The following is a 23051-nucleotide window of genomic DNA, read 5'->3' as shown; positions in this document are numbered from 1 at the left end:
ACAGTCTTTCCCTGGCTACAATTACGCGTTATTTTAACCCTTCGACCATGACAAAGCAATGCAACAAATATGATTTGTTGACCTTGATCTTGCAGTTTGATTTGAAAACTACACAAATCTTCACAAAAAGCTGTCAAACATCAGTGTTTCACAAACACATCTTAATTGTTGAAATAAGAGGTTCTGGGAAAACTTTAAAAAATTAATTAAATCAGAATTTGAAAATTCTTAAGGCTTCGAGTGTTTAAAAGTCAAATTTATGAACTAAGTATTTCAAAATGTGTTTTTAATCGGTATGACAAAATACTTAATATTCTTTTAACATGCATATAGAGGAATTGTGAACAGTGGAGCATGTATAGCTTACGCCATTATAATATCTAAATTATCTTGTCTCTTGACTCGCAAACGACCCATCAGCACTTCTTAACTTGCCTTTGAAAGAAATATGGCATAGGAGCGTTTGAAAACGCATTTAAAATGCGCTCTTTATGTGCATGCGGTTAAAATCGAATATTTCAATTTTCTGCTCAATATAAAGAAAAACCTTTACAATTTTTTTGTTGTTAAATCAAGCAGAGTGTTCTCATGCAGGCATTGGGTGCATAATTAAGACGAAATGTTTAATTAAAAATATATGTAGCTACACGTATTTATCAAGCTTCGTCGACCATACCAAAACTTGACTGTTGGGAATGAATTAGTTATTTGTACCGAGAGTTTCACAAAAAGGCTTGTGAAAGATAAATTCCAACGTGTAAATATCATGTAATTATCTTTTTCAAACATTTGATCTATGTAAAAAAAAAATTTACAGGTCTAGCATGTTCTTTTAGATAGGAATTAGTGTAGTGGGAAAAAGAGAATGAACCAAACTGGCACACAACATAAAAATGTTCTATGACTGTGATCTTATTGTCAGTCAGGATGAGAGCCATGTTGTTCAAAAATGTCTTGACAACCTCAGAAAAAAGGTCACCGGATGTTATTATAGAGAGATCACAGACAAAGAAGTAATATATATTGGCAAAATTATTACGGAGACCACCCTCTTTCCCTATCGCGAGCTCCATACCTGGATGCCTTTATTAATTTCTATGAAAGAACCTTGCACAAAATAATTTATAGTGAAGTTGAGGATTAGCAAGGAGTGAATGGGAGTATCCCGTAATTTCTCTTTTTTTTAATTTGGGGAATACCCGTAGTTAGTACGTGCTGTACTGTTGAAAAATATACATAGAGACAATATAGCTGAAAGAAAGGGCGCAGTCACCCGTATCTTCTCTTTAAATCTTTTTTTCTTCCTGTTTCAAGTTTAGCTTAACTGCAAACTGCAAAGTTTAAATTATCAATGTAACCCAATACATAACAACTGTAGGCATTCTTCAAACATTGCAGGTTTGCTGGACTATCAATAGCATATACCCGAATAAAAAGAGCCCATCAGAGCGGATCGTCGCGAGAGATAGTTCGCAGGCCAAAATTTCGAGGTCGTGTTTGGATGTTTACCAAAATGGACTTATAGAATATCTGCATACTTTATGTAGACTTCTTTAAATAATTAGGATGGCTTTGTAAATATCTTTTCTGTGTTGGAGTATTTGAAAAAGAATTTCTGATTTTTAAAAATTAAAGAGCCCATTCCTTTATCATTGTGATTTACCGTTGTTTCGATTTCGAAGGTGCGTATTCTGACGTCATCGTGTTTTTCGAGTTTCAAAAATAAGGTTGAAATTATCCCTGGGGGTCGGGATAATGGAGGATTGTGACCTGTCCCAGCTTGACGATCTCACGGAGGAGTCAATTTTACAGGCTGTAAAAAGAAGATATGAACAGGATAAAATTTACGTAAGTAATACCACAAAGAAAGTTATTCTAGTATTTTCATTTTAGAGTGGTTCTATATATATACATGTATCTCTCTCTCTCTCTCTCTCTCTTGATATTTTGTGAGTCGATATGAATTGCATTGCTTTGAATAAGTTAAAAGAAATTTATATATCAATCAATGCTTGTCTATATATGGTAGAGACATTTTTTTTTTTTTTATAAAATTATTACAAGTTCTAATAAATATCTTGAATTCTAGATTTAGTACAAAAAAATAAATAAAATAATAAAGAACAAATGAAATAATATGTGATTTTTAAAAAAGAAGATTATATATAATAGAGGAATTTTTTTGAAGATGATATTTCAATTATTTAAGGAAATACCATATCATTTTGTTTAACCTGTTGGTTAAAAAAAAATCCGTTAAGGGATCGAATGAATAAGTATGCGCAAACTCATTAAGACTTGTGGCGTTTGATATACTATCATAGTACATTGTATATTCCTGAATGATTTGCTAGTGATGACCATATGCATGTGCATGAAAGTTATTGTTGTTTATCTCTTTTAGACAAATACTAGACTGCTATTACAAGATCTATCAGTCAATTACAGCTTATGCATTTTGTTTTTGATAAACAAATAAAAATCGCCTAACATGATTGTACAATTTTTATTTGGCAACATTAATGTTTAAAATAGATACTCATGCAGTACGTGACAAAGTCAATTTCAATTTCATGCATTAAGTGCATGATAATGTAAAATGATACAGTGCCAAAAAGGTTGAAATGCATGCATTTGTAATAGAATATTGTACAATTAACTTAATACAAATATTAATATATTCAGGTCTTCTAATATCGAACAAAGAGAAATGTGAGATTTAAACATTCTCAAGATCTCCAGGTTCTTCCCAGTTGCTTGGAGTTCAGTAACCAGAATTAATGTCCAAACCAGGAAGTAAAAATATCCTTCATTGTTAGAAATTGCAAAATATCAATTCCGATATATTTTTTTAAATTTAGATCTACCCAGTCAGAAACAATTGACTATATTTGGGATATAGGGAAAACCAATTAAAAAGGTTACGAAAATGAAACGTAGTTTGCGTGTACTTGATATATTTAAATACACTTGTGCAGTTGTGTAGCTTTAAAGAGCACATGAAAGCATCGATGTGTAAGGTGTCTGTTTTCAAAGGCTAAGAGAATAAACTTTTTGTAAAAAAAAAAATCTCATTAGTGAATTGTAGAAATCCTGAATAGGAATTTAGGTTTTTGTGTCATTTTTTAAAGATCTTGACTGTGATCAATTATATACTGAATACACATATCGGCCTAAAAAATATTTCTTTGATTTCCTAATAGTACTAAAAAAGTATTGTCCAAAGAAGAAGTTAAAAATAAAATGGTATTCTTTTTTTACGTTTCAGAAAATAATGACCTGAATTTTTTACGCAATTTATGCAATCAAAATAAAATAGAACATCCCAATTCCAGAATCATTCAAGACCTGATGGAACTAGGAAGTAATATATAAATATACAGATAGATATATGTATATTGGCCCATATCCAATTAATTTCAGAACATTATAGCATTCAATCAATAGACTAAATGCCTTGACATTCTTAAAGTTAAACGGATAATTGACTTTGCCGTGTATTCCACGACTTGTATAAATAATGAACACATATTCAATCTATTGTTCAGTATACGTTTTTCTTCTACAACACGTATATTTTTTATATGAGACATAAGTACATGAAATAATTGAGGTCGTACATGTAAATTAAGTAAATCGTGATTTCATGCACGAAGAGAGTACAAAGGAGGGGACGCTGGGGGTGGGGGGGGGGAGATAAATGAGAAAAAAGATTGGAAGATACGTGGAGATCAGAAGAAAGGCCAAACACCCAATATGTTTTAAAATATATTTTAATATATTACCGATTATATAAACACCGTAGCTTTGCACTCTTCATTGCAGTGACGTAGCATCGTTTTTGAAAATGGGGCTGTGGGGGAGGGTGGTGGTAGCCAGAGAAAAAAAAACCTTACCGGAAAAAATTGCAATAAAAAAAAAAAGGGGGGGCAAGCTCGGCCGGGGGGTTGGATGGTAGGCGAACCTAGCTCTTTCAGTACCAAATGTTTTACATATATTACTACATTACCTTTTTTAATTGATTATGGTGCAAAAAAGTGAAGGGACAGCGAGCCTTTAAATATGCATTTTCAATAGTTACATATGTAAAAGCTGTGTGGAAAATGAAGGGGGGGGGGATGTCCCCTCCCCTCGATGTTATTTGACTGCAAGCACTTTGCACCAAAAGTCTGTATAATGGTAAATTCATAGGTCCTAAGGTCAATTTAGACTTTCTCCCACTTTTAAAAGTTTTAGGGAAAAGACAATAACTATTTAATAGCTAGGCCAATTAATTTTTATCCCTCCATCTTTCCAGTTGATCTGATAATTGTCAAATCATGTGCGTCGGGACCGGGGGGGGGGGGGTAGGGGGACTTAGCCCTCCCACTTTTTTTGTAAAGATAAACAGGACATAGGCGCATAATTCAGCATTGGGACGTAGGTTAAGCCTCCCCACTTTCAACAGTGTCCAATAGGTATATTGCAGTGTAAGCATGCAGTAAGTTGGTACGTAGCGTTTGAAAAAAAAAAAAGTACTGGAAGAAGTTCAGTCTTAACTATGTTAATTAACCCTTCAACCACGCGTACCACGAAATAAGATTTTCGGGTATATAGAAAGTGTTTTCAAGTGTTCTTTTTATTTTTTGCCTGTCCAGTTTTTTTTTCAGGTTTTTTTTTTTGGTCTCCCCCACTTTCAATTTGCTTCCGATGCCAATGAAATGGCCATGTAATCATTTTCCCCTTACACGCTTTATATAGGGCCTATACAATATGCATTTGAAAAGGTTCTTTTCTGTACAATGTATAAAATAGGAGTTCTCTTTTTTATTTTAGACCAATGTTGGTGATATTTTGATAGCCGTCAACCCTTACAAGGATCTACCGTTGTACGACAAAAAGGTAATGAGTTACTTCCCATTTATCAGATCTTTAGTGTTGGAGGTGAGAAATCGTCATAACTTTTTCTTCTGGTCGAGCGTGTTAACTTTAAGTCGAAAAAGAAATGAAGTTAATTTTGGGTCAGTGTAAGTATGCAGTTAACTTTTTGAAAGAGAACAAAGCGCAGTTTTAATTAAAAGAAAACCCAGAAGGTTGTGAGTACATATATATCTAATGAGATAAATATACGCTAAGGGCCACCATCATGGTTTCCATGTGCCTGGTAGTGGTAGTGATAAACATGATGAAGTTCATGTCAGATCGAGTAATCTCAACGAGATCTCGCAGAGATCAGTGCATTCCTTGCTTATTGTTTTATCGTCCACTAGTTTTCACCTGGCCACCCCTTTAGTCTATTTTTTTTAATTCAATAAAACGTACAGAATTTCCGTCAGCAACTAAAAAAAAGGTCTTGAGATGTTGCATCATTTTCAACTATTTTATTATCACTGATCATTACACCTTTACTTTAAAATGACAGTTAAAATGTTCTTTTTAATTACAATATCTGGAGATTAATCGATGGATTATGTTTTTGTAGCCTAAAGTGTTAATATTTAGAATTAGAAAGAGCTGGAAAATATCTTCCGAAACTTGTTCAACAAATGTATGTTGAACCATGCAACACGCCACATGTAGAAATGAAAATTATGATGTATCATGCTAATAGCCATGCTTAAAAAAGTGTAGAAAAGTGGCATTTTGCTAGATGATATATTATTTATGTCTTTTCGTATCCTCAAATGATATCAATCATGGATACAATCAAGTGCACTGTAATCTTTCATTTAAACCGTTCATTGAGGGATACTAGCTGGTAATTTACCAATGGATAACAATAACATTTATACTATTTCATTGATGGTTTGGACTGCAGTAGACATTAACTTGTACCTACATCATATCAAACTGTTAGTGAACTATGCTATATTTAAGATGTCTTGAAGTAGGGAAAATTGGATTTCTGTTGCAGATTTTAATCTAGTATAGATGAAAAGAGCAGTTGAATTCAGATCCTAGACTAAATCTGTCCTATGTTTGAGGGCAACACTGAAAAGCTGTTGGTTTAAAATTTTGTTAGTAAATTTATTATATAGATTAATTTAATTTATTAATTGGTAACTAATTAAGTTTAAGGAGAGAAACATTTCTTTTCTAAATTTTTTTTGTTAATTTTTTTTTATCAAACTCTTTTTCATTAACAAAATTAACTTGACAAATTTTATGTAGATGTACATGTATGTCATTGTTTTTATACCAAAAAGTTTGTCTGAGTAAATTCAGTTAATATACCTACATTTTTATGTTGTAGAATCATGAAGAATATGGATGGAGAGACTTCAAGGCAAATTTGCCTCCACATGTCTTTCAAGTGGCAGCAAGGGCCTATAGCAGGATGCGTCAGAACCAGACAAACCAAATTATTCTGGTCTGTGGTGAATCTGGTTCAGGAAAAACCGAGAGTACAAAGTATATGGTGCAGCACTTCATGCACATGTGTCCAGAGGAGTCCGGCGACCTGCATGACAGAATTATCAAGGTACACATATACACGATAGTGACAGAATTATCAAGGTACATTGGTAAGAATTCTACAAGATGTCAACATTCTGTTATGGGTCAGAATAACCCTAAATGCCAGCAAAGATCAATCACACAGTTTAAACTTAACAATAATTTATTTACAGTAATATACAAATCATTAAGTACAAACTTAGCAAAAATCTAAAAATACATACATCAGAGTGTCCGTTGCTGCACACAATGTCCCAGTGAAATTATATCCCAGTAATACCTCAATGATGCTTATACGACAAGAGTATCTATGCATCGAATTGACAGGGTATTTATACAGTAATATAAATCTAGAATATTCTAGAAATTGTTAAAACATGATATTACTGGAACAATCTGGACATACACAAAATTTAAGAATGTTCTAGATAAAATGACCAAACATGTTGACCACTCTGGAATGTTTAAGAAACTTAATGTTACTAATTATATACATAATGAAACAATACACATCTCACAACACCTCCCCCCTTAAAAAGTTTGAATGTCAATGAAAACTTATATTATTAAAATAAAAGTTTTGTACATTAATACAAAATCTAATATGTTTATGATACTCTGGACAAGGCATCTGCAATAACATTGTCTTTGCCTTTGATATGCTTAATTATTATGTTGTATTCTTGTAACAACAAACTCCATCTAGTCAGTCTTTGATTCTTGTTTGACAATTTATGCAAAAATGTCAGGGGGTTGTGATCCGTATATACAAGAATTGGATGCAAAGTAACATTCAGATAAACATCAAAATGCTGTAAGGCTAACAACAAAGCAAGGCATTCCTTTTCAATAGTGGAATACTTTTGTTGACATTTTGTAAGTTTCTTTGAAAAATAAGAAACAACTCTATCTACCTTATCACTATGTTCTTGAAACAAAGCTGCCCCGATTCCAACATCACTAGCATCAACAGTAAGCTTAAATTGCTTAGAAAAATCTGGAGTTGACAGAACTGGATTGCTCATAAGGACAGATTTGATTTTATGAAACGATTTTTCACAGTCCTTTGTCCATTCAAAGTTAACCCTCTTTTGTAAAAGATTTGTAAGTGGACTAACAACTGAGGAAAAATTTGGACAAAATTTTCTGTAAAACCCAGCCATGCCCAAAAACCTCATTAATTCTTTCTTGTTTGTAGGAATCGGGAACTTTGCAATAGCTTCCACTTTAGCCATTATGGGTGTAACATAACCTTGACCTACTTTATGACCTAAATACTCTACATAAGCATGACAAAATTCGCTCTTCTCAAGGTTCACAGTTAAGTTTGATTTAGCTAAAATGTCAAATAAAGCACGCATGATTCGGACATGTTCGTCCCATGTGTTGCTGTATATGATGACATCATCAATGTAGGCCTCGCATCCCTCGAGGTCTTGAAAGAGGGAGTGAATCATCCTTTGGAATGTAGCCGGTGCGTTTTTCATGCCAAAAGGCATTACTTTATACTGGTAAAGTCCATCTGGTGTAGCAAAAGCAGATATTTCTTTTGCTCTTTCTGTTAAAGGCACTTGCCAGTAGCCTTTCAAAAGGTCAAATTTACTGACAAATTTCGCGTTTCCAATGTTGTCAATACAGTCATCGATTCTAGGTATTGGATATGAATCAGTTTTGGTAACAGAATTCACCTTTCTAAAGTCTGTACATAATCGGAAGGAACCGTCCTGTTTTGGTACAAGAATACACGGTGAGCTCCAATCACTTTTACTAGGTTCAACAATGTCATTGTCAAACATGTACTGCACTTCCCTTCTTAGGTACTGCAATTTTATTGGATTGAGACGGTACGGATGTTGTTTGATGGGCAGAGCGTCGCCAACTATAACATCATGACAAGCTGCATTTGTTTTCTTTGGAACATCCGAAAAGATTTGATGATACTCATTCATCAAGTTTTTAACTTGTTCTTTTTGGTGAATGTTCAAATGTCCAAGTTTGGCATCAAAATCAGCCAAAATTTCTGAGTTTTTCAAGCGGACACTCTGATTACACTCTTTCTCATTCATTTCTTTACTCGTATCACTTTCAATACAATTTTGAACAGTCTTAGCATTGGCTAAAGTGGAAACTGGTTTTACAGAATTTCGGTCACACCTTTCAAAATACTCTTTTAACATGTTAATGTGACAAACCCGTTTCTCTTTACGTCGACCTGGTGTCTTAACTACATAGTTTACATCACTGATCTTGTTTTCAATTTCATAAGGGCCATAAAATCTGGCTTGTAAAGGATGACCAGGAATAGGTAAAAATACAAGAACCTTATCACCTGGCTTAAACACCCTATTTCTGGCATCTTTGTCATACCACATTTTCATTTTCATCTGAGAACTCTTCAAATTTTCTTGTGCTAATTTACAAGCATTGTAAAGTTTTTCTTTGAAATCAGACACATAATCTAAAAGATTAAGATCACTAGTCTCAGTCAGCCACTTTTCCTTCAACAATTTTAAAGGACCTCTAACTGTATGACCGAACACCAATTCAAAAGGACTAAACCCAAGAGACTCCTGGACTGCCTCTCGTGCAGCAAATAGTACAAGATGAACCCCTTCATCCCAGTCTTTTTCATACTGGTAACAATAGGTCTTCAGCATTGTTTTTAGGGTTTGATGAAAACGTTCTAGCGCTCCCTGGGACTCAGGATGATAAGCAGTTGATCTATATTGCCTTATACCCAATTCATGCATGACTTGCTGGAACAACCCCGACATAAAATTTGAGCCTTGATCCGACTGAATTGCCTTGGGTGCTCCTACAAAACTGAAAAACTTGGTAAGGGCCTTAACTATGCTCTTTGCCTTTATATTCCTTAGAGGTATGGCTTCAGGAAATCGAGTGGATGTACACATAATGGTAAGTAAATGCTGGTTTCCTGATCTGGTCCTAGGCAAAGGTCCTACACAATCCACCAACACTCGACTAAACGGTTCTTCAAAAGCTGGAATGGGTTGGAGAGGAGCAGATGGTATCTTCTGATTTGGTTTACCTACCATCTGACAGACGTGGCATGACTTGCAAAACTTCGAAACATCCTTTCTTAGCTTAGGCCAATAAAAATGACTCAAAATCCTATTATAAGTCTTATTGATACCTAAATGACCAGCCATAGGTGTATCGTGAGCTAAACTCATGACATCTCGACGATAAGCAGCGGGTACCACTATCTGGTGAACAACACGCCACACTTCATCTGGAGATGCGTCAGGTGGTCGCCATTTTCGCATAAGGATGCCATCTTTCATATAGAAGCATTCTCCAACTTTAGTAGCCTCTTCTGGTGGAAGTGCCCTCTTACTAAGTTGAATGATATCTGGGTCTCTATGTTGTTCAGAGAGTAAACGTTCTCGGCTGAGGATGTCCTTGCCTTTGCTAACTAGTGGATGAAACTCATCAGCCTCACCACCAACTGTTGGTAACAGGTCTGTCGTCTTTTGCTTCTTGATCTTGTGTGGTTCCATGTTTGTTTGAGTGCCATTAAGGTCAGATAAGAAAGTGTCATTCAAATCAATATCAACAGAGGAATTCGTCTCGTCAAAGGCTTGAGTATGGTCTGCCTCCATTTCTCGTCTTCTAGCCATCGCTCTAGTAACAGCACAGGCTGGATAAATGTCATCATCTTCATCATCGCACGTGACATCTGGAGTGATTTTCTCACAAACTATAGGATCTGGTACAACTTTTCCACCAGCTAAATCGTTGCCTAGCAACAAAGAAATGCCTGGAACGGGAAGAGTAGGTCGAACACCTACGATAACAGGTCCAGTAACTAAATCTGACTTCAAACTAATTCTATGCAGGGGAACATCAATGACGCCTAGCTCCACACCCTGTAATAAAACTGACCCACCAGTAGAAGTCTGCTCAGACAAAGGAAGCACACCCTCTAACAATAACGTCTGTGCAGCACCAGTATCTCTCAAAATCTGGACAGGTTTTATTTCGCTAGAGTCACCGAGTGAAACAAATCCCTGAGACATAAAGGGCTTATAATCCTCCATAGAATCAATAGAACTGGACTGTGAACCCTGGACATCAGGAGTGTCAGAACAAATCGAAACTAAGGCTTCTCTATCACCTCTAACTGCCGCACAAGCATTTGGTTGAGTTTTATCAAAATCATTTTTTCTCTTAAGTTTAAAGCATTCACTGATCAGATGACCCTTTTTCTTACAATAACTACAAGTAGGAAGCGACCCTATTCCAAACGATCCTTCAACACGTCCTGGACCGGACTTAAAACCACCTTGGGATGGAGACTGGGAACTTGTGAAAGACTGAGACCCTGAACCACTCTTTTTATATGTGTCTGAATTGGTAGAATTACTGCTAGTCTGAGATCTTGAAACAAAATTCTTTTTATGAGACAGAGCATAAGTATCAGATATGACTGCTGCCTCTTCAAGAGTTTTCACATTCTTATCTTCTAAATGTGTTTTCAAATCTTGAGGAACACATTCCTTAAACTCTTCTACCAGGATGACTTGGCGCAAATTAGCAAAAGTTTTATCAAGTTTCTTAGATCTAAACCAGTGATCGAATAAATCTTCCTTCTCTCGTGAAAATTCAACAAATGTTTGATTATCAAACTTTCTATACTTTCTGAACTTTTGTCTATACGCTTCAGGTACTAATTCATATGCTTTTAATATTGCTGCTTTGACCTTCTCATAGTCTGAACTTTCAGCTACCCCTAGTGCAGAGTATACCTCAGCTGCTTTGCCAACCAGTACACTTTGTAACAGTGTTGACCAAACGTGTTGTGGCCATTTAAGATTCTCTGCGACTTTTTCGAATTGGGGAAAATATTTGTCTACAGATTTTTCTTGAAATTTCGGAACTAACCTAATATTTTTTGCTGCGTCAAATTCATTCTTGACAAATGACGGTTCTGGTTGGTGCTGTAATCGTAATTTCTCTAACTCAAAGTGCTCTTGTCTTTCTAATTTGTCTAATTCAAATTTTCGTTCACGCTCTCGTTCTTCTCTTTCTAATTTGTCTAATTCAAATTTTCGTTCACGCTCTCGTTCTTCTCTTTCTCTTTCTCGCTCTTCTCTTTCTAATTTTTCTCTTTCTAATCGCATTTTCTCTAACTCTAATTGAAACTGATATTCTGCCATTTTGTAAGAGCCTAATTCTGATTTAACTGTATATTCTGGAAGATCATATTTTTCAAAGATGTTTTCTTCTACTAGTTTGTTTGCAACCTTAATTCTAATGTCTTGCTTTCTCTGAGAGCTAGGATTTAACATCTAACCCAAAATGTAAACCTAATGCGATCAAGTCATCCTTTTTTAACGTATCAAAAACCTGAACACTTGGTGAACTAAGAAAGTCTGTGACCGAAAATACCATGTTGATATTTGCTGGCTTATAGTCAAATTTAACGGTTCAATAAACAAAATTCTGACAATAAACTGCAAAAGTGCAAAATTCTTTATCCCGGACGAGCCCCCAATTCTGTTATGGGTCAGAATAACCCTAAATGCCAGCAAAGATCAATCACACAGTTTAAACTTAACAATAATTTATTTACAGTAATATACAAATCATTAAGTACAAACTTAGCAAAAATCTAAAAATACATACATCAGAGTGTCCGTTGCTGCACACAATGTCCCAGTGAAATTATATCCCAGTAATACCTCAATGATGCTTATACGACAAGAGTATCTATGCATCGAATTGACAGGGTATTTATACAGTAATATAAATCTAGAATATTCTAGAAATTGTTAAAACATGATATTACTGGAACAATCTGGACATACACAAAATTTAAGAATGTTCTAGATAAAATGACCAAACATGTTGACCACTCTGGAATGTTCAAGAAACTTAATGTTACTAATTATATACATAATGAAACAATACACATCTCACAACACATTGAACAATTGGGGCCAAACTAAATTAAGTTATTATTCGTTAAAAATTGCATAATGCCTCACTGATATGTCCCCTAGCTCTGAAAGCATTTTTACAACCAAAAGTATTTAATCAAACAAGTCCATAACCTGCTATAATATGCACCACAAAAACACATCATTAGTGTCAAATCTAAGCAAAAATAAGGTTTTTGGTTGACAATTAAGGGATGCATGTGACAAATAGTCAGACAATAATATCTTCACTGTGCCTTTAAATTTTGTTTTATATCAACATATTCAACTTGAATTTTGAAGAAAAAGCCCCCCCCCTCCTTCCTGGATCAGGAAATCCTAGGCAATATTTTGGAAAAAAAAAATTTTATGGACATGCAGCTCTGACCATTTAAGTGTTATATTGGATGCATATTTTAAAAAAAAATATTAAGGCATAAACCTGGCAGTTTTTTGTCAAAAGATGCAGGTAAGGTGAATATAGGACTGTCCTCTAAGTCCTTTGCAAATGAAGAAGGTTAAGCATATCTGAACTTCATAAATTTCAGCTATCATTCTTTCAAAAATGTACCACTGATTGATATGCATGTATATTTACTTTTAAATAGGTGAATCCCTTACTGGAAAGCTTTGGGAATGCCAAGACAATCATGAATGACAATTCCAGTAGATTTGCCAAATTTCTGGAGTTGAGTTTTAGAGGTGATGGACAAGTGATTGGGGGTAAGAACAAGTACTGGCTGGTACCTTAGTGGAATTACGCAATTAAAAGAAACAGAAATGATGCTGGCCAGTAAATTAATGATGAGTACAATAAATCTTGCAAATAGCTTAATTAAGTATGTCATGGTGAAATATGCTTATAACATTATGTTTTGGATGGACAATTTAGATAAATTTGATTTTCTTATCCCTTGTAAAATAATGTTAATTATTATTTACATGTAATCTTAATTGATATTTCTAGCCATGATCAAAGACTACATGCTGGAGAAATGCAGAGTGGTAGGAAGAAGCCAGGATTGTGGAGAGGGAAATTTCCATATTTTCTATGGAATGCTTGCTGGGATGTCACAGGAGGAAAAGCAAGCTCTGTACCTTCGGAAGCCTGAATCATACAAGTAAAAATGAGACTGCAAATAAAGTGTTAATTTTTAGATTAATTTTTAAGGCATGTAGCATGCGTTATATTAATTAAACTTTAAACACATGCAGAAAAAGAAGTTCAATGTATTCTCTCTATTTTTAGCATACTACTGGGTAGTATTGACAATTTACGATTGACACAACATTATGCCAAACAGTATAAAGAAAACATGGAAACTCTGAGGCAGATAGGGATGACAGAAGCTGTAAGTTGATTTGACTTCTGATGAGCTATAAGTTGCAGCATAAGTTTTTACTTTCCAATTTCATGATAATGATCTTTTGCTTTTCTCTGGAGAATGTATGTGTGTGTTGGCGGGGGGGGGGGGGGGGGGGGGGTTAGTCTTGTAAACATTTTCTCTTTTTAGCTCACCTCAACGAAGTTGGGGGAGCTTATGTAATACCCTCAGTGTCGGCGTCGGTGTCGGCGTCGGTGTCCCAGGTTAAGTTTTTTGGAGCAGTTTTCTTTTTAAGTACTTCTATGTCCTATATTGATTAGACTTGCATGGAAGATGCTTCTAGTGTGTTTCATTGTACCAGTCAAAGTTTCAGATGCTGCAATTTCAGCAGAGGAATGACCAGGTTAATGTTTTTGGAGCAGGTTAACATTTTTGGTGCAGTTTTTTGGTGTAGGTCTCATTTCCAAGGAACTATAAGCTCTATGTTAACCAAACTTGCATGGGTGATACATCTAAGGATTTACACTACCAGGCTTGCTTCGGATGCTGGATCTGACCTACATTTTCTGGTTGAGTGAACAGGTTAATGTTTTGGGTGCAGGTCTCCTTTCCAAGTAACTATAAGCCCTTTGTTGACCAAATTTGCATGGATGATACATCTAAAGATGCACATTACCAGGCTTGCTTCGATGCTGAATCTGACCTACATTTTCTGGTTGAGTGAAAAGGTTAAAATTTTTTATGCATGTTTCATTTCAATGATACTATGAGCACCATAATGACCAAACTTACATGAATGATACATCTAAGGATGCATACTACCAGGCTTGCTTCGGATGCTGAATCTGACCTACATTTTCTGGTTGAGTGAACAGGTTAAAGTTTTTGGTGCAGGTCTCATTTCCATGTAACTATGAGCCCAATAATGACCAAACTTGCATGGATGATACATCTTAGAATGCATACTACCAGGCTTACTTCGGATGCTGAATCTGACCTACATTTTCAGGTTGAGTGAACAGGTTAATGTTTTAGGTGCAGGTTTCATTTCCATGTAACTATGAGCCCTATAATGACCAAACTTGCATGGATGGTACATCTAAGGATGCACACTACCAGGCTTGCTTTGGATGCTGAATCTGACCTTCATTTTCAGGTTGAGTGAACAGGTTAAAGTTTTTGATGCAGGTTTGATTTCTATGATACTATGAGCCCTATAATGACCAAACTTGCATGGATGGTACATCTTAGGATGCATACTACCAGACTTGCTTCGGATGCTGAATCTGACCTACAATTAATGGTTGAGTGAACAGGATAATTTTTTTTGGTGCAGGATTCATTTCCAAGTAACTATGAGCTCTTTAGTAATCAAACTTGCATGGATGATACATATAAGGATGCATACTACCAGGCTTGCTTCGGATGCTGAATCTGACCTACATTTTGTGGATAAGTGAAAAAGTTAGTTTTGATGCAGGTTTCATTTCCAAGTAACTATGAGCCCTATAATGAGCAAACTTGCATGGACGATACATCTTAGGATGCAAACTGATGGACTTGCTTCGGATGCTGAATTCGACATACATTTTTCAGATAATGGACCAGGTAAAAGGTAAGGGTGCAGGTCTACTACCAAAAAACTATAAGGCTTATATAACATTGCCCTAAACCAAACTTGCACAAATGATGCATCAATGGATGAAAACTCAAATTTGCTTCAGATGCTGGATTTTAACTACAATTTCATGAAAAAGAACTAGTTTGAAGTTTTTATATAGGTCTATTCCGAAGTATCAGATCAAAATTGCATAAATATTTTCATTTTGGGATGTGCACTTTTTGTTGGTTAATTGTGTGATTTTGCCTTACTTAAAGACAACATTTGTGGAGGTGAGCTCTGTAATCTCGGATTACCTATGTTTCACATATGGGATTATTTTTTCACATTTTTTAAATTCATTGTATTGTAACAGGACAGAAAGGTCATGACCTGTATGCTGGCAGCCATCTTGCACCTAAGTCAAGTAGAATTTCAAGAGACAGACAAAAATTCTGGGGAACTGAAAATTGTAGATACAGAGTTGGTTGAGCATGGTAAGACAGTGTATTGGGCTGAAGCTACTCTTGTATTCTGATGATTTCTAACCTTTAACCTGAATTTACTTGCTGTTAGGGCAGGCTATTTGATAATTCCCAGAGATATCTGCGTTTTGTATAAAAGGCATCGAATCAGAATGAATTTTGGATATGTTATATTGAAATTTTCAGTAGTTGATTCACGCATCTATCTTATAATACAATTTATCTCATTCTGCATAGCAATACAATATAATTATGTAAGATTTAGAAGTTTAATTTTCAAATAAATGTGTATGGCATGTCTTTATATCAAGCACACCAGATAGAAATATCTAGGACATTAAGACCTTTGGAAGACTTTGATTCTTTCATTAAAATGATTTCCTTACAGCCGCTGAGCTGCTAGATGTAGACTGTGAAGCACTCGGACATGCTCTAATATCTTCCACTACAATAATGGCAGGTAAGGTTATTGTGAACAGTTTAGGAGTATCATATAATCTACCAGTCCTTGGAGTTCTGGAAATGATATGTGACATATTTGAATTATTACATGTATATATATTAAAATGAAAAGATTGATATGTGTACATTGTTTTATGTCATATTACTTGTTCAAGCAGAGTCTATAGTCAATTTGGGGAAGGAGGGGGGATGAAAGTTAAGGACTTTTTTGAATCCACTACATAGGGCCATAACTTTTGTGTTGGGGTTAAATTGTTGTTTTTTAAGGGGTTGGGGGATGGAGGTATGAAGAGGTCCGCAAATTCATGTCTTCCACATGAAATGTTACTTTTTAAACATACAACAATTCAGTACTTCATCCACAAAATTAAGTCTCTACATATCAGTATTTTTTTTAAAGCACAAAAAACTTACCTAATAAAATTATGTAATTATAAATAATTAAGTGCTATGAAAATTTTAATACCATTTTAAAATTATGTTTTGGTAATGATCAAGACTCTGAAAAAAATTCAAACTCTAAAGACTAATGTGGGGTAGAGGTAGTGTAGATTACATTCCTTTGTTCCAATCATGGCCGAGTGGTGGGATGTAGCCATGCATTGTCTGAAGAAATTAGGAACAGGGAAATTAAGGTGAGCATTACGGTCCATGGGCCTCTAGGTTATAAGGTACTGTAATAAATATCTTACAGTAATAATATAATACAGTTTTTCAGCATGAAGCACATTAAGTCTAGTGCATAATTATTTATTTGAATTTGAATTCATTCAGGTCATGGTAACTCAGGTACAAGAATTCAGCTTTCATGATCAGTACATGTAGTTGCCTAATTTGATTGTTAAGGAATATGGCACTTATTTTTTTTTTTGGCTTTGAATATTTATAATTTCTTAAAGTTGACATGATTGTTAAAAAATTTTCTAATAAAAATTTTACAATATAATATTTTTAGGTCACCTGAGTCACTCAGGTGACCTATTGCTATCTGTTTTTGTCCGTCGTCGTCCGTCGTACGTCGTTCGTCGTTCGTCGTCAATCGGTCGTAAACTTTTGAACATTTTCAGCTTCTTCTCTGTAACCACTGAACCAATTTCAACCAAATTTGGCACAAAGCATCTATGGATGAAGGGGAACAAAAATTGTGAATTTCATGGTCCCTGCCCCCCTGGGGCCTGGGGGGTGGGGCCAAAACCACTAAAATTAATGCAATCTTCAAAAATCTTCTTCTTTACTCCTGGACATCAAGCAGTCAAACTGTTTGCATGATTGTAATCAGCATTGAGTCCTTTACCAAAATTGTGAAATTCATGGCCCTGGGGTCAGGGGTTCTTGTACTAGGGCGGGGCTAAATAAGTATATAGTGAAAATGCATTATTTCTTTGAAAATCTTCTTCTCTGCTCCTGGGTATTAAATAAACTAACTAAGTATACATAGTTATGATGAGCAAGAGTGCCTCTACCAAAATTTTGAATTTTATGGCCCCAGGGTCAGGGGTTCTGGTGTCAGGGCGGGGCTCTATTGATTATATAGAGGAAATACATGAATTCTTTGAAAATCTTCTTCTTTACTCCTGGTTATTAAATAAACTAACTAAGTATATAGTTATGATGTGCAAGAGTGCCTCTACCAAAATTGTGAATTTTATGGCCCCAGGGTCAGGGGTTCTGGTGTTAGGGCGGGGCTCTATTGATTATGTAGTGAAAATACATGAATTCTTTGAAAATCTTCTTCTCTGCTCCTAGATTTTATATAATTTAACTAAGTACATAGTTATGATGTGCAAGAGTGCCTCTACCAAAATTGTGAATTTTATGGCCCCAGGGTCAGGGGTTCTGGTTTTAGGGCGGGGCTCTATTGATTATATAGTGAAAATACATGAATTCTTTGAAAATCTTCTTCTCTGCTCCTAGGTTTTATATAAACTAACTAAGTACATAGTTATGATGAGCAAGAGTGCCACTACCAAAATTGTGAATTTTATGGCCCCAGGGTTAGGGGTTCTGGTGTCAGGGTGGGGCTCTATTGATTATATAGAGGAAATACATGAATTCTTTGAAAATCTTCTTCTTTACTCCTGGGTATTAAATAAACTAACTAAGTACATAGTTATGATGAACAAGAGTGCCTCTGCCAAAATTGTGAATTTTATGGCCCCAGGGTCAGGGATTCTGGTGTTAGGGCGGGGCTGTATTGATTATACATGTATAGTGAAAAAACATTAAATCTTTGAGTATTTTCATCTTTGCTCCTAGGTTTTAAGCAGATGAATTACCTATATAGTTATGAGCAATCCCTAATCTTCAAGAATTGTAAATTTCAAGGCCCCAGGGTCAGTTGTACCATAGTGGGGGGGGGGGGGGGCGGTACTCGTACTTATGTACTGAAAATGAATGAATTGTTTGAAATGTGCTCCTTGGTATTAATCAAATATTTTTGAAAAGCAAGTATGCCTTTCCAAAAATAGTGCAATGTGTGGATCTAGGCCTAAGAGTCAAGGGTTCATGTGTGGTAGCGGCACTACTGATTATTGCTGAATATTACTGATTAGTTGAAATGCATTTTTTGTTCCCCTACCCTGCCTATGGGTATAAAGTAACCAAACTAAGGAACTGCTAAGTGTATAGTTATGATGACCAGATTGTAAATGCTATAGCATCTGGCTTAAAACATGGATCAAATTCAGTCACTGGAAAGTTGTTGAATAATGCTCAGGTGACCTATAAGGCCCAGGGGCCTCTTGTTTTAATTAATCAGCTTTCATGGCTATTGTGATTTTCTTTTGAATTTGCTTATTTAGAAAAAAATCCAGATTTTTCACACAGTAGGAAAAGTGTGTGCTTTAAACAAATAAGAAAATGCATTTTTATTTGCTTGGATTAAAATCAATGATTTGCAGTTGTACAAAGGTACTTATTTAATTAGTATATTAGTGTTTCAGCAAACAAAATACCAAATGGATTTTGCTTATTTACTGGAATCGTTTTTTAATATTTTTTCAATGCTGTTTTTGATCAGTACTACATATGCAGCCATTTCAACCTTCACACGTTTTCTTCAATAGTATTGAGTTTGACATTTAACTTTATAATTTCTATGGAAAGTAAATACTGTCAGTCAATATGTACTACATGTACATAGTAAAATTTCTACAAAACTGCAGTTTCCATTTTACCAAATGAAACTGATTTCAAAATGTTCAAAAGTTTTGTAAACATGGAATTAATATCACATGAGTTTGCTTAAATGTATACTGATTACTTAAAATGTACTTAAATGAAGAAAAACATAAAAAAAAAACCTGTAAAGCTCATGTAATACATGTATTTACATGCAATGTACTTCAGCTGAATTTGTTATTTATAGTTACTTATAATTCAATTTAAGGTTATCAATAAAATATTCATTTTTTATTTGAAACAGGTGAAGAAATTAAAGTATTTAAGAGTTTGGACCAAGCTAGAGATGGCCGAGACGCCCTCGCTAAACACATGTACGAGAGACTGTTTGGGTGGATTGTGAAGAAAATCAACAACAATCTGCACCCTCGCAAGAAAGAGTAAATTGTTTTATGTATTTTAAAGTTGGTTAAACTATAATATATGCTCTTTCCATAATGACCAGTGGCAAAGGATTACATAGAAACGGTCATGTAGCGAATGTTATCTTAAGCAATAGAATAATTTTCAGGCAAGTCAAATTTCAAACCCCTATAAAGAATTTTTTTTAAAAGACTTTGCCTGGATTCTTTCATTCTAGATATTTTGATAAGACCAGTATATATATATATATATATTTAAATTGAAAAAAAATTTCATTTTAAAAATTAGAAAATGCTGAATTTTGTTACAGAGCAAGGAAGGAAACCACAGAGATTGGTGTTCTAGACATTGCAGGTTTTGAGAAGCTCAAGACAAATAGTTTTGAGCAAATGTGCATTAACGTTGTGAATGAAAGGTTGCAAAACTTCATGAACAAAGTTGTGATCATTCAAGAAAAACAGATCTATGACTCTGAAGGAATACCTCAGGATAAAGTGGAGTTCAAGGACAACCTGGATGTTATACAGTTATTTGAACTTTCGGTACGTATCATATACAACATATTTCATAGCTCTGGTTTACTATTTTAAGTACATGTACTTTAAGTTTTATCCTTAAAACCAACACATTTTTGAAATATTTTTATACAATGTTAGAGAGATTTTGTAAAATCGTAAAATCAAGTATTTTACCAGTCAAGAATGGCTTGATAACTGGTACATGTATTTATATAATATGCCTCCCTGTCAAAGGGTAGACATTGATTTTGTCAGTTTTCTTCTTGTTCTTTTCTTTTCCTTTTTCATATTCTTCTTGGACCAAATTACCTTTTTAGAATAAAAGTAATATATATTCACATTGTTCTTCAAACACCAATGGAACATTTTACTCATTTTTTGAAAATACAACATTTTATTCTTTACTTATTGCAGACAATTGGGATTTGGCCGTGTCTTGATGAGGAATCCAAGTTTGCTCAGGGTACTGATCTGAAGTTTGTGGAGAGACTGAAAAAAACTTTCAACAAAAGTCATGCTTTACACAACCTCCTCACGTTCCCAAGGGGTGAAAGGGCAGAATTCGGTGTCAAACATTTTGCAGGGGTGGTAAGTTCATTTTCATTAGCATTTCTGGTCAAAGTTTAGAAGAGCTAGCTTATTTGATGGTAAAATGTACAAAGCCTATTCTTTGTTTTTCTGTAGGTCTATCTAGTTTTACAAAATGCTACCCCTTCTACAGTTTGAGGGTGATTTGATTGTAATTTTCTATATGAATAATCAAGTACATAACTCAGTTGAACACTGCATTTGATGTTAACATGCACTCTTGAGATATTTTCTATGCATTGAAAATACAAGCAATTGTCTATACATACCTTAATTGTGGAACAGTGAGACTGAGATCAAAAGTAAGCTCTGCTGACATCTAAGATGTATAGTCTCCGTGCTGGTATACAAATTTTCTCCGCAATGAACCATTTAAAAAATAAATTCTAATATGATGTACAGTTTAATATTATTAGATACCTTTACAAATATTTATGCTTGTAGGTGTGGTACAACTGTAACAACATACTGGAGAAGAACCGAGACAGTTTGAACAAGGATCTGGAAAAGGTGATGAAGCAAAGCACAGACGATTGCATTGCAGACTTGTTTACCATCAAGAAAGGAGACACTGGAACGATATCTAAGTAAGTAATACTGAGTAAATAGTAAACAGTTGCATACAATCTAAGAGGACTCTTAATGCCTTAATCTTCACCGCTATTACTTAAAGTTTTATTGACAAGCATGCCAGCGAAAAATATACCTGAATTTAGCGATTTTATGTTTGTCACAAATACTTCTAGTTGCATTTATTTTTTTCATTGTGTATTTATGTCGAATGTTTCCTATAAGTCATTATTGATAGAATTCGAGCTGACTAATTGTGAATAAAAGTTGTCTTAAATGATAATTGGTTTACAGTATCATTTTTGTCTCTGGTCAATATCACTTGACATGGGTCCTTGTAACCAGTAAACCAAAATCAACTTACACTAAAGTCCATAATTGTGTACTATCATTTAGTAATAAATGAAATTATTTTGATTTCAGTACCATGGCCAATATAAGGATGTCCAGGAAAGTACCAGGCCTGGGAGCCTCCATCAGACCAAAGACAGACAGGGGGAGGATGCTGGCTGCTGATCTGGGAAGCACCCTCAAGGACAAGTAAGAAGGGGGAGGCATTTATAAAGTGATGCTTTTGCCAAAAAAATTTTTAAGTATTGTTCTATACATCCTTCTTTTCAATCACCTTATAGATATGGGAAGGTCGGTAAACCAACGGAACTCATCTATATGCCAAAAGACCACAAAACAGTGATGAGTTACTTTCAGGTAAAAATAATGGAAATTCCTCTTAACAGTCAAGATATGAAATGGTTTTGTTATGCCCCGCCATGAATATGGCCGGGGCATATAGTGTTTGTCATGTCCGTCTTCCGTCATTCCATCACACTTTGCGTTTAGCTCTGTTCAAAGCTAAGTTTCAAAGAAACTATCCAAGATATTTTTCATCAAACTTCATATGCAGATAGATATTGATGAGAGCTATGCAACTGCATCAACATTTTATGACCTTGACCTTTCCTTTGACCTTGACCTCACTTTTCTCAAATTAGTGTTTAGCTCAGTTTTAAACATACCAAGATGGTGTTATCAAACTTCATATGTTGATACAAACTTGCAAAGATATGCATCTAGGAATGAACACTACCAGACTTGCTTCGGATGCTGGATGTGACTTACATTTTCCCGATGAGTGACCAGGTATAAGTTTTTGGAGCAGGTCCATTTCCAAGGAACTATAAGCCCTACCCAAACGAAACTCTCACGGATGATGCATCTAGGGATGAACACTACCAGACTTGCTTCGGATACTGGATCTGACCTACATTTTCCAGATGAGTGACCAGGTTCAAGTTTTTGGAGCAGGTTCATTCCTAAGGAACTATAAGCCCTACCTGAACCAAACTTGCACTGATGATGCATCTAGGGATGGACACTACCAGACTTGCTTCAGATGCTGGATTTGACCTTTATTTTCATTCCCAAGTAACTATAAGCCCTACCTGATCCAAACTTGCATGGATGATGCATCTAGGGATGGACACTACCAGACTTGCTTCGGATGCTGGATCTGACCTATATTTTCCAAACAAGCAATTCAGCTGCATCACTATTCAAGATATTCTGATCAAATTTTATACACA

The 23051-nt window shown here is 35.1% G+C and overlaps 1 protein-coding gene across 1 annotated transcript; it reads left to right on the top strand.

Annotated features, from left to right (window-relative positions):
• The first annotated feature begins 1448 nt into the window (after nt 1-1448).
• Nucleotides 1449-22012, top strand: LOC134230728 (myosin-IIIb-like). Its single transcript, XM_062712565.1, has 13 exons — nt 1449-1848; nt 4816-4881; nt 6233-6460; nt 12986-13100; nt 13345-13498; nt 13627-13729; nt 15679-15799; nt 16176-16247; nt 19674-19809; nt 20103-20334; nt 20725-20898; nt 21343-21485; nt 21892-22012. Exons 1-13 carry the CDS (start codon nt 1756-1758, stop codon nt 22010-22012), a joined length of 1758 nt encoding a protein of 585 aa, XP_062568549.1. The 5' UTR covers nt 1449-1755.
• The last annotated feature ends 1039 nt before the right edge of the window (nt 22013-23051 follow it).

Source organism: Saccostrea cucullata, unplaced genomic scaffold (genome assembly GCF_032062105.1).
Source record: "Saccostrea cucullata isolate Sc308-1 unplaced genomic scaffold, CSIRO_AGI_Scuc_v1 ctg4364, whole genome shotgun sequence".
NCBI classification, from domain to species: Eukaryota; Metazoa; Mollusca; class Bivalvia; order Ostreida; family Ostreidae; genus Saccostrea; species Saccostrea cuccullata.
This window is presented reverse-complemented; position numbering and strand designations above follow the sequence as displayed.

What these genes read in the sequence shown, in the direction of transcription:
- LOC134230728 (XM_062712565.1), top strand. Translation starts at nt 1,756, where the DNA reads ATGGAGGATTGTGACCTGTCCCAGCTTGACGATCTCACGGAGGAGTCA. An exon ending in TGCATGACAGAATTATCAAG is followed by an intron (nt 6,461 to 12,985) that starts GTACACATATAC and finishes ACTTTTAAATAG; the next exon opens with GTGAATCCCTTACTGGAAAG. An exon ending in TCAAACATTTTGCAGGGGTG is followed by an intron (nt 20,899 to 21,342) that starts GTAAGTTCATTT and finishes TTATGCTTGTAG; the next exon opens with GTGTGGTACAACTGTAACAA.